Genomic DNA, 15594 nt, shown 5'->3' with positions numbered 1-15594 from the left:
GTTGCCAGTACCGCCTGACTGGCTCCTGTAGGATTTTCGAGCGAGATCGTTGCCAGTGCCCCTGGACTGGCTTGTGCGGGTGGCACATAAAAGACACCATTTCGAGCGTGGCCGTTTTCGTGCGGGTGACACGTAAAAGCACCCACTACACTCTCTGAGTGGTTGGCGTTAGGAAGGGCATCCAGCTGTAGAAACTCTGCCAAATCAGACTGGAGCCTGGTGTTGCCATCCGGTTTCACCAGTCCTCAGTCAAATCGTCCAACCCATGCTAGCATGGAAAGCGGACGTTAAACAATGATGATGATGATGATGACATTCTGGTCTGGTACTGCATATATGTGTGTATCTATGCATGTATATATGGATATACATATGCATAAATAGAAGCATACATAGCAGTGCCCATGACCCTTTTCAGAAGCTCTAAGTTGAATGCTGGGAAGGGAAGCTGTTCTTCAATGATCTAAGGCCTGATCAAAATATTTGTGACATATCATACTTTGCTAAAGGCACCTCAAAAGCTAAGTGATAGTATTAAGCTGAATGTCAGTTTAAAATCTACCACCCATGAATAAAATGGTCTTTCCAATGAACTGATCTCTTACAGTTTCCTTTTACCAAATTCCATCCACAATGATTGGAACAATCGGAGGCTATGGTAGAAGATACACAATGGACTGGAACCAAAAGCATCATAATCATGAAAAGAACTTCTTAACCATACAGCTATGATGCTGCTCATCTGGTGGATATTTTTCAATAAGTTATTTAGTAACTGATGAAAAAAGAAATTATTTTATTACAGATATATTTTAACATCTTATACTTTACCTCTTCATAATAGTGCTTTCCAAGCTTCAAAGAGAGTCTCTATTGTATCATTTCACACAAAATGTGAAAGCAACCAGCATTACAAGGATATCAAGCTGAAAAGAAGAGAATTCCAAATACTCAATCAATAAAAATATAACAATTCTTGCAAGTGAAGAGCTTTCTACACCTGGCCTAAAACCTTACATTGTTTTTCCACCTGTCCTTTCATTCATTATTTACCTTGTAAATGTCTCTGTGAGTATCTTTTTAAGATCGAAAAGCAAATGAAAAGAAAGAAAAAAAAGCAACACTTAAACTACTTTGAATTGTTGTCTTATATGTTAGCTTTCAATAATTTCCAAACTTATTGTTACAAGCATCAGTAAACAGCTGTTTTCTAGAGAATAATCTTTCTTTTCTAACCATTTTCTTCCCAACTTCTCAATCCTATTTCTTTCAAAGATTTTTTTACTAAAAGCATAAACTGTTGATTTTAGTATCAGCAAAGAATTGAGAAGAGAGTATCAGTGTACTGAACTATTTTGGTCTGGAATCTATATAAATGTACCTTCACAGTTCTACTTAACACCTTCATCTCAATCTCCATCAAAGTAGTCCCAACAGACACAATAAACAGTCGTGTTATTTTTTTTGCCAATTTTTTACCAAAGAAAAGTGAAGACTACTTCTCTGTCATTAATTTATTTTTATTTATATTTTATCTTATATTATATTTTTGTTTATATTTTTTCCAAATCTTGCGTCAGTCTTTAGTTGGGAATTCAGAAAAACTGACATTGACACTAGAATATGAAATTTTAGAGTTTGATTAAGAAAAAAGGAAGATGTAAGAAGGAATTCTGGTATATAAAATAGACTGGATGCTGAGAAGTTAGTTAAGGAACATATATCATCAACTCTACCTAGTAGCCAAAATAGAATGAGGTATAGAGGTATGAAATTGAGAAGGAAGTAATGATAAAATGATGAAGGATAAAAAATACTTCAAGCCATATAATATTAACTCCAATTTCAAAATAGGTTTCATATTTTCATTTTTTGTTCTTAATTAAAGGTCCAAAATAATTAATTTCATGCGAAAAATCCTACATAATTTATCATTTTGTTTTGTTTTTTTCAAGGTGTCTTTACATAAAAAGTAAATTTTTTGCATATTATCTGTCATATTTAGCATTTTTATCTACACCACATTTCGTATTTGAATGCTATGAATGCACGAATATAGAATTTCCATGGGTTGTCATTGAATTGCTTCATTATTACTCAGCATTTCAATAGCCTTACTCATAATGAAATGTGTGTATTTTAACACTGTTTGTACATTTTATATGTTGTTAAGTACAAAATAAAATAAAATACCAAATGATTAAGTTAATAGTTAATCAGTCTGTATCCCTCAATGGTTTAAAGCATAACCCCTCTAAACAAAATATAGGAAGTATGAAAAAATAAGATTTTTATGCATCTCTGAAACTTTCCTGTTTAAATTCATGTTTTATCTAAATGTAAAAATGAAGTAAAAAACATATTCTTCTTAAATGATACCTTCAACAGGAATTTATTTCTTTAACAATTGTTCATTGTTTACATTCATTTTATATGTTTCTCCATGCTAGTAGCATGGACAAGACAAATGCTTATCATTGGGATATTGCTTTACAGCTGGATGCTCACCCTGTTGCTAACCCTTACCTACTTTTTTAATTTCATTCATCTTTGAAAGCACAGAGTCGGCAGACATGTTGACAAGGAATGACAAAAGATATCCTTGTTTGTAGTTCTGCACTAAATGTAAATATTAACACAAGCACCCACACATGCTCTCTCTCTCTCTCTCTCTCTCTCTCTCTCTCTCTCTCTCTCACACACACACACACATTTCTACCTAATTTATTCATGAGGTATTGGTCAGCCTGGGGCTATAGTAGAAGGCAGCTGTCCAATCTGCTGTGCAGTAAGACTAAACCAAAACCATCCATTTGAGAAGCAGACTTCTTAACCACACAACCATGCTTGCATATGTTTATGTATATTATCCGTAGTAGAATTTAGTATCAGATTACAAATAAAACTGTGCTATAAGCTAAAACCATTCATAATAGCTTTTACAGTTTTATTAGGTAAAAGGAGCTGTATCCATGCCTTTTACAGTTTTTCCAAGTGTGACAAGATTGCTGCAGTGATATTTAGCTTGCATAACAGCCTCTCAACAAAGAGAATTACATAGGGGTAATGATCCAGGGAAAATGATTGGAGAAAAATATTTAGTGTGGGGCCTGGAATAAGAAATGTTATATGGATGATGAGAGGAAGAAAGATGAATATGTTGGAAGGCTAGTACTGGAGATAAGAAGGTTAGTCTTTGGGATATATCGATAAAGGATATTCTATAAATCATTACATAAAATGAATATGCAGTGGTAAGCTCTGAGAAAATCAAATTTGTGACATGGTTTTAATTCCCATTCTTAACAAATTCTCGTCTCTTTAAATGCGGACATGAAGACATTAATGTTTAACTTGCATTCCTCACCTTCTACCAGATTTGTTGTCTTATGCCAGCATGAGGAATCTTTTACTGAATTTAACTTTTATTTCCGATTTTTCTCATCCTTTATTCACATTTTTAAATGGTAAAGGAACAGTGCTTACATTTTATTTCTGAGTTGGTGCTAACGAAAGAAGGTGCTATATTTAGTAACTTCCCTTGATAGTTCTATCTATTTATATTGAACTACTGTTTGCTAACTAAAGAGTTTTTCCTTACTGTTCATCACAAAATAAATAAATAAAATTATTTTAACAATAATTATACTCAATGATTTTAATTATATTTCTAGGTTATTGTGGATTACATTTGGCTGCACATAATGGATTTCCTATTGTTGCATCTCAGTTACTTAAGGTAAATAAACCATAAGTCCTTATACTTCTCTTCAGAAAATATTTTCCATGTTTCTGAAATAACTTTTTAGAAATTTTATCATAGTCATTCGGCTTTATTAAACCTATGTATCAATGTTGACCTTTTTTGATCCTCAAATTGATTTGTTGTTGAATAATAATTATTTATTTCAGTAAATTTTATACGTCTTTCATTGTTATTGACATTCGAAAAGTCTATTTTCATAATTGCTTTTCAAAAGTCATTGTTATTTGTTCATAAAAGTTTTAAATGTCTGCCTACCATTATATATTTTAATTCTATATTGACAAATTAATACCTTTAACTTATTCTGCAATTAATAAGTCTTCACTCATTTTCATGATTAATAACTATAATTTGATCAAGAATTAGAATAAATTGTTGAAGTGTATAATTGTTCTATATATCTTGAATACATTATATGTCTATATGTTGTACAATAACTATGTGGTTTAAGTACTGCTCTTTTGATCTTAATCTTATATGTTCAAACCTTGTAATAGTCATAATGTTATTTAACCCCTGGTCAGTACTAATCAATCAGACCTACAGTCAGTCATTCCAGCCATGACCACCCGATATTTTCATTATATCTCGGACAGTGACATTTAATGTGTTCTTCATTTTCTATGATAGTTTAGTGCAATTCAAGGAAAATTTTGCTGCAATTTTTAACAGTGTGAGTGACTGCATAGAGGCTCTCTCAATATCTTGTTATTGATGTTATTGTTGCTGTTGAGTTACACCAATCACATCTACTCAAAGGAATTTATGGCATGGAGATCAGCAATGCTTAACAGTAACAGATTAAAGCCATAGAGGGAAATCAGCAACATTTAAGAATAACAGATTAGTCTTACATTTTAAATATACTAGACTTAAATTTTCTTCAAAGCCATACTTCTCCATTTAATGCACCATACTGTACAGTCCACCATGCAGTTGTTTGCCATGCTGATTGCAGTACAGCATATTGCATCACAGAAAGAAAAAAAGGTGCCAAATCCTTGAGGAAGATAACAGTCTTCTATTGGCACAAAATTGTAACCCTGGGACTCAGTGAGAATGGTCATTGTTAGTTCTTAGCAAAGAATTTTAGCTTAGTGTGGCAACTGATGTTCCCTATATATGTGTCTTGTGTTTGTCAAGATCAAGTGCTATTTAGAATAATATGACAACATATTGGAGAATTTTTATATTGTTACAACTATTTAGTTTTAAGAGACTAATACTTTTTTACTCTTTTACTTGTTGCAGTCATTTGACTGTGGCCATACTGGAGCACCACCTTTAGTCGAGCAAATCGACCCCAGGACTTATTCTTTGTAAGCCTAGTACTTATTCTATCGGTCTGTTTTACCGAACCGCTAGGTTACAGGGACGTAAACACACCACCATCGGTTGTGAAGTGATGTTGGGGGGACAAACACAGACACACAAACATATACACACACACACAAATATATATATATATATATATATATATGTATATATATATATATATACACACACACACACACACATATATACGACGGGCTTCTTTCAGTTTCTGTCTACCAAATCCACTCACAAGGCTTTGGTCGGCCCAAGTCTATTGTAGAAGACACTTGCCCAATGTGCCATGCAGTGGGACTGAACTCGGAACCATGTAGTTCGTAAGCAAGCTACTTACCACTTTCACTTAACAAATGGAACCAAGCTGAAAAAATATATTGGGTTATAATGCAGATCAACATAACATAGTGAGAGCCAAAAAAAAAAAAACCCATTAAATAATACAAATTAAATCTGTAATGAAAAGACAAGTCATTAGAGATAATGACAATTTTTTCAGGAAAGGCAAGAGAGAGAACTTTGAAATATAAATTGATTAAAAATTGATGGAGACAAATAGTAATGTAGTTCGATTTTTAATATGTGGGGGAAATAACTCTGAGCGTGACATGTTTTAGTCTTGTTAGCCCTCCACATGGAAGTATAATTCAACATAGATTTTATAAGATATATAGACCAACATTCAAGGGATATTGTTCTAAAAAGTTGTATCTAGAAAGCAGCTTCAAGGGCCATGTTTGCCAGAATTGATTGCAACTATGAACTGTGAAACCAGTGTATTGAAAATGATATTTCAAGTTTAGTATTTTTCATTCATAGGCACAGGAGTGGCTGTGTGGTAAGTAGCTTACTTACCAACCACATGGTTCCAGGTTTAGTCCCACTGCATGGCACCTTGGGCAGGTGTCTTCTACTATAGCTTCAGGCCGACCAAAGCCTTGTGAGTGGATTTGGTAGACAGAAACTGAAAGAAGCCCGTCGTGTATATGTATATATATATGTGTGTGTGTCTGTGTTTGTCCCCCCAACATCACTTCACAACCGATGCTGGTGTGTTTACATCCCTGTAAGTTAGCAGTTCGGCAAAAGCGTTCGATAGAATAAGTACTAGGCTTACAAAGAATAAGTCCTGGGGTCGATTTGCTCGACTAAAGGTAGTGCTCCAGCATGGCTGCAGTCAAATGACTGAAACAAGTAAAAGAGTATAGTTTTATCAATGTTCCAGACTGATATGTATTTAGTTGTATGCCTACTATAATACAGTGTGCCTTTAATAATTTTGTCAGATACCTTGCTTATATCCTATGGTTGTAATTTCCTTGTATAAATTAATTGTTGTTCTAATGAGTGGTTATAGTATGTTTTGCTAAGTATTTGTGCTAATTATAATTTATATACATTAATTAAAAATCATTTAAGTGTTTTATTGAATGCAAAAAGTTGTTGGATTCATTGAGTAGTTCTGGCATGTGGTAGTACATGATGCTTTTGTTGTGGTGCTGGTAAATATATGTTGACTAGCTTCATATTCAGCATTAAGTTATATTTGCCGTGAAAATGTTGTAATATAGGAAAATAAACATAATTGAGTATATAGAGTTTTTCACATTATATACTCAAATAGCCTTAATTTAGAAAAATAAGTGAATTTAAATATATAATGCCTTTGATACTATATAGTCAAATAGCTAAGGTTTTATGAACTTATGAATTGTAAAAAAACATTTCTCCCCACCCCCACCTGTTGCTCCCTTCAGTCCTAATATTTTTCACTGTTCTTTCAATTCCATACTAAACAGTTTCCTTACCACTGTATTTCGATGGAACTCCCCACTCACTGTATTTTTTTGATAACTGTTATCTGCTACATTTAAACAATGTTAGTATTTCAAGGTCATTCTGAGATCATAGTAGAATCATTCCCATGGTCGTGAAGTGTGTAAAAGAGTTGCAGGTAATGCGTTTCCTTCACAGATTGAGTAAAATACAATCTAGTCCACTGTTTTGCTATTTTATACTTTGCTTATTATCTTTTATCTTTTACTTGTTTCAGTCATTAGACTGAGGCCATGCTGGGGCACCACCCTGTTAATGATAATAACGTTACATCATTATCATCATCGTCATCATCAACATTGCCATCATTATCATCTACATCATTTATGTCCATATTCTATGTTGGAATATAGTAGATGATTCAACAAGAGATGACAAGCCAAAGGATTATGTTGGGCTCCCATGTCTGCTTCTATTGCTGGATGCTCTTCCTAATGCCAGCCACTTTACAGAGTGCACTGGGTGCTTTTGTCGTGGGACTGACACTACTAAGGTCATCAAGTAACTCCTAAAACAAGACCCCTTGACAGAGTGGAGCTGCCATATTGAGAAATGTGGCTTTAAGTCAGGTGTTGAGAGGTTAAAATATGTTAGATTGAGAAACAGACAACTTGCTATAGAGGATATATATGGCTACCTAAGAAGGAAAGCAAGACAGGATAGTAGAGATGAGGTATCAGAGCATACCCTCAAAGTACTAGAAGGTGGATAAAGAAAGAATAGAGACAGAAAATTGAGTATGGTTGGGTGGAGAGGTTAGTGAGAGTGTGAAATATGGTTAAAGATAAGGATAGAGGTGAATGCAATGAATGGTGAATATGGGTTGAGGCGTAGTCAACAGTGAACATCTCATAAAAAAAAGATTATGGTATTTATAACTTTACAAAAATGGTTGAAGTGCCTCAAAATATTGCAGTTTTTAAAAAACAAGATTATTTGTGTAAAGTGGTATTACACATGCATTGTGTAATTTTTGCAGTTATTCTCTTTTCAATAAATGGTAATTACAATTCTAATCAATGAATTCCTGAAATTATACTGTGTAAAAGCTTAGATTCATTTCATAGTGGTGTGTTACTTGGCATCTTGCAGAACCACAATATTTTCTTTTTCTTTAATTCAGTTGTGTTATTTTGAATAACTTTTTAAAAAAATATTAGATATTTTGAACTAAATTTTTTGAAATATTTTCATATTTTTATTTTTGATATTTTTATATTTTAATTATTTTAATATTTTTACTCTGTTATTAATTCAGCCTTAGAATCCATTTTAGATTAGAAATTTTTGCAATTTAGATGTAGAAGTCTCGTAAAGATTTTTATTTCTGAATAAACAAAATTATACTGTAATATAGAATTCTATAAGAAACATCTCTTTCTTCTTTCACATTTTTTTTCTGTGAAAAGTCAGTTTTACAGATTTTTCAGAATATGTTCTGAGAATGTTAATAAAAAAAATCTGTTTATTTTATATTGTCTAACATGAAGCAATAATTACTTAACTCTGAAGATACTGCTAAGCTTTCATGCTTTTTTCTTTAATTTACTACTGGCTGTTGCAAGAAAACTGAAAACAGACAGCTGTCTTTGTTATCATCTGACACCAGAGCTGGTTTATTGGTATTCTTACAGACAAAAAAAAATTAATATTTCATTTGTAAATTTCAATATACTTAATACTTTAATTTCATTGATTAACACTTTTCAAACTTTACTTCCTCCATCTCCAATGGCATCTTTTATTATTAGCCAGTTGCTTTTAAAAAATTTGCCTTTCCCAGAGTCTTCTTCAATATTCTGTCTTTTATTTTATCAGCATTGGACACTGTGTCAAGTAGTCTGAACTCTACATCACTCATTGCTTTGAGAATTTCCATATCAAAAGACATTACAAAATTCATTGTAAATATTTATGTAAAGAAGGTGTTAATGTTGTAATTATAATTTTAAAAGTCTCTGATTAAAATAAAATATTTTTTTTTAAATTTTCATTAGTTTTCAATACTTTCAAATTCTTTTTTATGTGGGTGATAGGGTTATGGTATTATAATTGTAAAATGTTATTTCTATTTTATTGAGGAATGTTAGAAAAATAATGCTCAATAAAGTAAAAATAAGATATCAAATTCATGTGTTTTTCTATTGAAACATAGACATGTGATTAGATTTCAAAGTAGCCTCTAATGGCACTAAAGTATACATATTGTGATCTCAATATATACCTTTCCTTGTTTGCCTCTTACTTCTTTCAGTCATTTCCCTGCAGCCATACTGGGGCAACACCTTGAAGGGTTTAGTCAAACAAATTGACCTACTGACTTATTTTTTAAGTCAGGCACTTATATTGGCCTCTTTTACCAAGCAGCTAAATTACTGGGATGTAAACAAACTAACACACCAGTTGACAAGCTGTGAGAGAGACAAACACAAGCACAAAGACATACATACTTACACATTTGCACATACATACATAAAAACAAAGACAAGATGGCAAAATGATCTCACTAGCTACCTGATGCCTAAATGGCCACACTGGCCTGAGACAGACAGCAGTGGAAGGAGTCCGGTGGGGGGAAGGTTCCTCCTTCAGGAATGATGAAACCCTGGATATTAGATATTAGATTGTACCCCATAATACATATATATGTACATATGCACACACATATACACACACTAATAGAACAAATGTTTTATCTCAAGTAATATTTGCTGTTGTACCTTTATTAATGACATAAATGACTTCAAATATATATAATCTAATTAGTTAAATAAATAGTGTGACATATGATTATTTGAACTTGGCTATTGTTTGTGGCCATATATAAATTAATGAAATATTCATTACATTCATTTTGCTGGTTCTTTATTTTATGGTTTGTTCTTGATAAGGTCTAATTAAGATCACTATAAAATGTTGATTTCAGTTAGAATTTACATATAAGGTATTTTGACAGTTTGTTTTTCTTTGTTCTAATTATCAATGAGTGTCACTGTTTACTTTGAGATACCTATTTCTTGGATGACATCTTGTAAATAACTAGTTATCTAAAATTGGTTCTTTTATTCATCAAACCTGCCCTAAACATAACTGAACTAGAAAAATGTAAAATGGTAAAGAATATACAAATTTTTTTCTTGTTTGAATTATCACTGCTTGCTAAAGTCATGCACATTAAATGATGTAGATAATCATGAAATATCTTTGCTATACAGACTTTACAGTAATTCCCTCAAAATGATACCAATCTACAATAAAAAGAATTACTTGCTTATGTCAAAATTTAAACATGCAAATAGCTATTTCCTTTTATTAGTTTTAATGAATATTTTTCACTTTTGTATTTTGTATAATACTGCAGTCATCAGAAAAATAAAACATTATGCCAAAATACCAGAATGGTTTTCAGACATTATCAACTCTGACATCCCTGAGGCAGAATTCTAAAAATTTCCTTTGGAGAGGTCAAGAATGTTAACATCTGTTTTAGGAGATAAATATTTGCAGATATTTTTGTACCGGATATTATCTAAACTTCACAATTTATCCTAATATAGGAAGGTGTTATGTAAGTTTCTACATATGTTTCAACATGTGGATTTGTAAATCATCAGTAAAATTCTTAGCAGTTTGGGTGAAAAAAAAGATGACTTTATATAAATTTTGCTTTCTCTTTTCTTGTACTTCAGGAAATTATTTCATTTTGCTCATGTCAGTTTTAGAAAATTGTTTTATTGTTTTTCATACCAAACAGCCAGCCATATTGCTTTTACAAATCAATGCTATTTGTATGCATCAATTTTGCAATACTATTATTTTCACATCAGTTGAGCAATCTTCAGTGGATGCTACTATGTATATTATTAAGAGGAAATATCTTGTCACTATCACTTTTTTAAATTATTTTCCCTTGCCTATTTTTTTATCTCCATTCTTGCTTAGTGTACTAAGTCTACAAGTCAGTTTCATCATTATCATCATCATCATCAGCAGCAGCAGCATCATAATGTCCACTTTTCCATGCTTGTATCGATCAGATGGAGTTTATTGAGGTAGATTTTCTACGATCAGATGCCCTTCCTGTCGTTAACCCCCACCCATTTCCAAGCCAGATAATATGATAGTGATAATCATTTACAACTATCACATGATATTAAGATAGGGAGACACAAACATACATACTTACACACACTCAGACATGCATATATACACATACATATATACTCATATATACATACACACTCATAAATATATATAGATACATACATATATATATGTACTTATATATATATATATATATATATATATATATATATATATATAATGGTAAAATTGTACAAAATGTATAAATAGATAATATACATACATACATACATACATACATATATACATACATACATACATATATGTATATATATATATTCATTGAAAATTAAAGGAAGGGTTTATAGAGGTTACATGAGAGCTGCAATGCTGCATGGGTGTGAGACATGGTGTCTGAGGGAGAGATGGCAATTTTGAGAAGGATTGAGAGAGCAATGGTGAGAGAAAAGTGTGGAGTGAAGCTTGATGAAGATGCTGGGGTTAGAGGAATTGATGGAATGGCTGGCAAGAATGAATGGGAGTGTGGTGGTATGCGCATCTATTGAGGAGGGATGAGGAGCATGTTCTGAGAGGGGTGCTTGAGTTTGAGGTAAATGGACCAAGAAAGTGAAGTAGACTGAGAAAAATATGGAGGGAACAGGTGGAAGAGAAGATTGAGAGGGTTGGCTTGAGAAGTGAGGACGCCTAAAACAGGCCAAGATGGCAAGATTGTGTGGGGGGGAGATTGCTATTGCAGTGAGGTAAATCCAGCCACCACTGTTAACAAGGACAAAACCTGATTTAAAACACTAGATGATGATGATATATATATATATATATATAGCTGGTGCTTTACTCATTATCTATTTATACATTTGTATATATTTGTATATATATATATATATATATAAGATAATTGTTTTATTTTACTTTATACATCTCATTCGTATTATTCAAGAAAAAGAGTCGCAATACAACATTGGTGTACTTCCCCTTTGTGTGTGTGTGTCTGTGTGTTGATATTAAATATTAAGAGATATTTCAGCCAGCATCTTAGATGTATGTGTTACATGTGTGTGTGTGTGTGTGTGTGTGTGTGTGTATTTCACTATCTATCCATCCATCTATCATCTATCAATCAAGCAATCTATGTATATAGATATATGCATGTTTACATGTGTGTAAAGAGAGTGAGAGATGGGGGAGGAGACACACAGAAAGTTTATTTAGGTGATGACTAGTTCACAAAATGAAAAAAAAAATGTTTTAAAAGGTGGGATAGAATCTTAAAATAGTTCCAAGAAAACTTCTAAAAATCTTTAAATAAGAATTTGACTCTTTGACAAATTAACATTTTTTTAAAGAGAATAATAAACAAGCAAAGTCATTCAACCATTTAACACAACTGCCAGTTATAGTGAAACAAACAGCTTATCATTTATGTAACTATCTCTATCTCTTGATTTCCATGACCAATACACAAGACAGATGGCCTCTTTGCAAGCACTGACAAAATAATAAATTTCAATTAAACTTAATGTAAAAGAGATAAACATTGGAAGCTGTCTTAATGGTTGATTACCAATCTAAATTGAAGACATTACAAGCTATATGGTAGATTATTCTGATGAAATAATTAATATCTCCCATTAACCATGTCTTCTTCATTTTCCAGAGGATAGCCCTATATTTGCTTAAAATAGCTTAAAAATAAATAATTCAGTTGATCTCTGCTGATCCCTATCTAGACTTATGATGTAAACTAGAAACCATGAGGAAAAGGAGTCAGTATTGGTAAATACACCCTACTTCACTAACTGAGTATAGTTGGAAATTAAAATAGATCTTTGGAGATCATACATACAACGTTTAGATGCAGTTAAAAAGACGTGGAAAGAATAAACAGACAATAAATTCATTGTCAAAACAATGAGAACCATTGAATAAAACAACTCAGTCTTCATTGGTACATTTGTATTAATAATAGTAAGTAATATGGCATGTTAATATTCTATGTTCACATCAGTTCAGCTTTTTCATTTCTCTGAAGAACAGAGTTCAGTATCTAGTATTAACAAACAATTCATGTTTGTTATATTGAAAAGGCGAATCCAAACATTCAATTAATTTTTCATTTACTATAGAAACAATTTCACCCCCTTTTTTAGATCTATGAGATAGTAGTTAGAATGCTAAAAGTGTTACAGGACACCATTATCATGTTTTTAAATCATTTAGTGTATGTGTGTAAAGGAATTAGCATTTAAATTCTTTTAAAATAGAGACGGGCATATGTATATCATTTGCCATAATGAAATCCACACTAGTATGATGCAAGAAAAACACTGCATTAAAAACACTATTGTGGTGCATAAAAATCCCCAAAGCACAGATGTAGTGCATAAGATCACTGAGGCATTGCTGTGGTACATAAAAATGCCTGAAGCCACTGTTGTAGTACATAAAGGTACTGAGGCATTGGTATGGTGCATAAAAATCCCTGAATCATTGATACAGTGCATAAAAGCTCAGACATACTGGTGTGGGGTATAAAAAATACTAACATCTTCGAAATATTCTGATCGCTTGAAACTCACCTCAAAAATTCACAACACATTTGTGGATGCTGTACACAAGCGTACACCAACACAGTGGTTAGAAATATCTATGCTGTAGTCTATGCTATAACCTTGCTGTAACATTTTTATTGGGTCTATGTAATGGCAAATATGTTTGCATTCTACATCACTTATGAATAAATATCTAATTAGCCATGTGCTTAACAGGGCATGACAGAAATATTAATGATACCTTACAAATGGGATTTATGTTAATGAACATTTTGTATCAAAATAACAAGCAAGCAATCATATCAATGAGTTTTCATTAATGGACAACCATTAGCCTATTGCTAAACACTCTTTTTACTATTAGAGGTTTTTGCTATTTCTTATCATATTTTCTTTGTTCTTTTTAATCTTATTTCATGCTAGAGTACACTGAAAGTCACAGTTGGTTGAATCAGAAAGATATTGGCCAGAGAATTGATAATTTGTATTGCATCAGTGCTATTATATTGCATCCATGGTCAAGACGCTTAACTTCCAACTTGTCCAGTCTAGCTAATTGTAAATTAGTACTCTGCTCTAAGCATGATCATATTAATTAATTGACATAATTCCTTCTCCCCTTGTTTGCTAGTCTAAGGCTTTTTGCCTTCATAACAAATCAATAATTATTGATATCCTGGCAAGTTATTACAATAGAGAAAACATGCAGAGCTGAGAAGTGGTTCAGTGTTGTTTGCAAAAGATTAGATATTCCTTTCAATATAGACAGTTTGAAGAAATATTTCTAACAAAAGGAGCCATGTTGATCTAATGAGACTAGAATAGATACTGTGAGAGCTTCAAAAATCATTGATAGTGTGTGTGTGTGTGTTTGTGAAGGGGTAGTAGTGGTTGGTGTGGAATGTTGGTTGGAGTAGTTGTTTTTGGCGATGGGATAGTAAAGGTTGCTGATGGGGTGGGGTGGGAGATAGTGGTGGCTGTGATGTTGATGACAACAAAAATAATGTGAAAACTGAGTATTACAAAGCATTTGTTAATTAAGTCAACAATATTTTGGAATGCTATTAACACTGGGACATAATATGATGCACCTAAGACATAATATGATGCATCTAATATGAAACATTTAAGACATACATGATTATCAAAGTTGGCTGGTTTTTGTCTGGTACTGTGTGAGCAACATGATACAAACTATACAACAATAACAGCTATAACAACTAGGATGTATATATTTTGAAATCCTATATGTGTATGTGTGTAATACATTTACTTTTATGTTTATCTGTTTCTCCGTCTTTTCTGTAGCCAACCTTAACCTGTTTCCAAGTAAGGTAATATTTCCTCATACATGTTATTCATAGAAAACTGGAATTGAACAACATTGTCTGTATAATGGTAATGTTCATTTACTATCATCACATGATGTCAAGACACACACACACACACACATGCATAAACAGATATATATATATATATATATAGTGTAGTATATTGCCACTTAAGTGTGGCTGACCCCTAGGGGTGGATGTTACTGTTGCTTTTAGCCCCAGGAGGACATCTCCTCCAGCTGGCTTATCGACACACTACTGTGTCCTGTTTGCCAAGGGAAGTTATCCCTCTCACCATGATCTGTAGCACGAACGGATCCGGATTTCAGGGTTATTTCCCTTCGTCGGCGTTCGATAGCACCGGCTTCTTTCAGTTTCTGTCTACTAAACCTAATGAGACTTTGGTCATCCTAGGAATACAGTAGAAGGCAATTATCCAAGATGTTGTACAGTTGAAATGAACCCAAGACCACATGGTTGAGGAGCAAACTTCTTAACCACATAGCCATGCTTCTGCCAATATACATATATGCACACATGTGCATATATATGTGTATTTGTAGTGAGCTTATACACAATTTAAGCCTACCAACTCACAAGATACTGCTTGATTCAATGCTAAGGATTATATATATATATATATATATATATATATATATATATATATATATATATATAT

General features: G+C 32.5%; 1 protein-coding gene across 1 annotated transcript in view; it reads left to right on the top strand.

Annotated features, from left to right (window-relative positions):
• Positions 1 to 15594, top strand: part of LOC106879690 (ankyrin repeat domain-containing protein 24-like) — a 148901-nt gene that overhangs the window by 88220 nt on the left and 45087 nt on the right. Inside the window, exon 4 of the mRNA XM_052967657.1 lies at positions 3675 to 3739. Coding sequence (XP_052823617.1) covers positions 3675 to 3739 — 65 coding nt within the window. The remainder of the gene's footprint in view (positions 1 to 3674; positions 3740 to 15594) is intronic.

This window comes from Octopus bimaculoides, chromosome 4, assembly GCF_001194135.2.
Source record: "Octopus bimaculoides isolate UCB-OBI-ISO-001 chromosome 4, ASM119413v2, whole genome shotgun sequence".
NCBI classification, from domain to species: Eukaryota; Metazoa; Mollusca; class Cephalopoda; order Octopoda; family Octopodidae; genus Octopus; species Octopus bimaculoides.
This window is presented reverse-complemented; position numbering and strand designations above follow the sequence as displayed.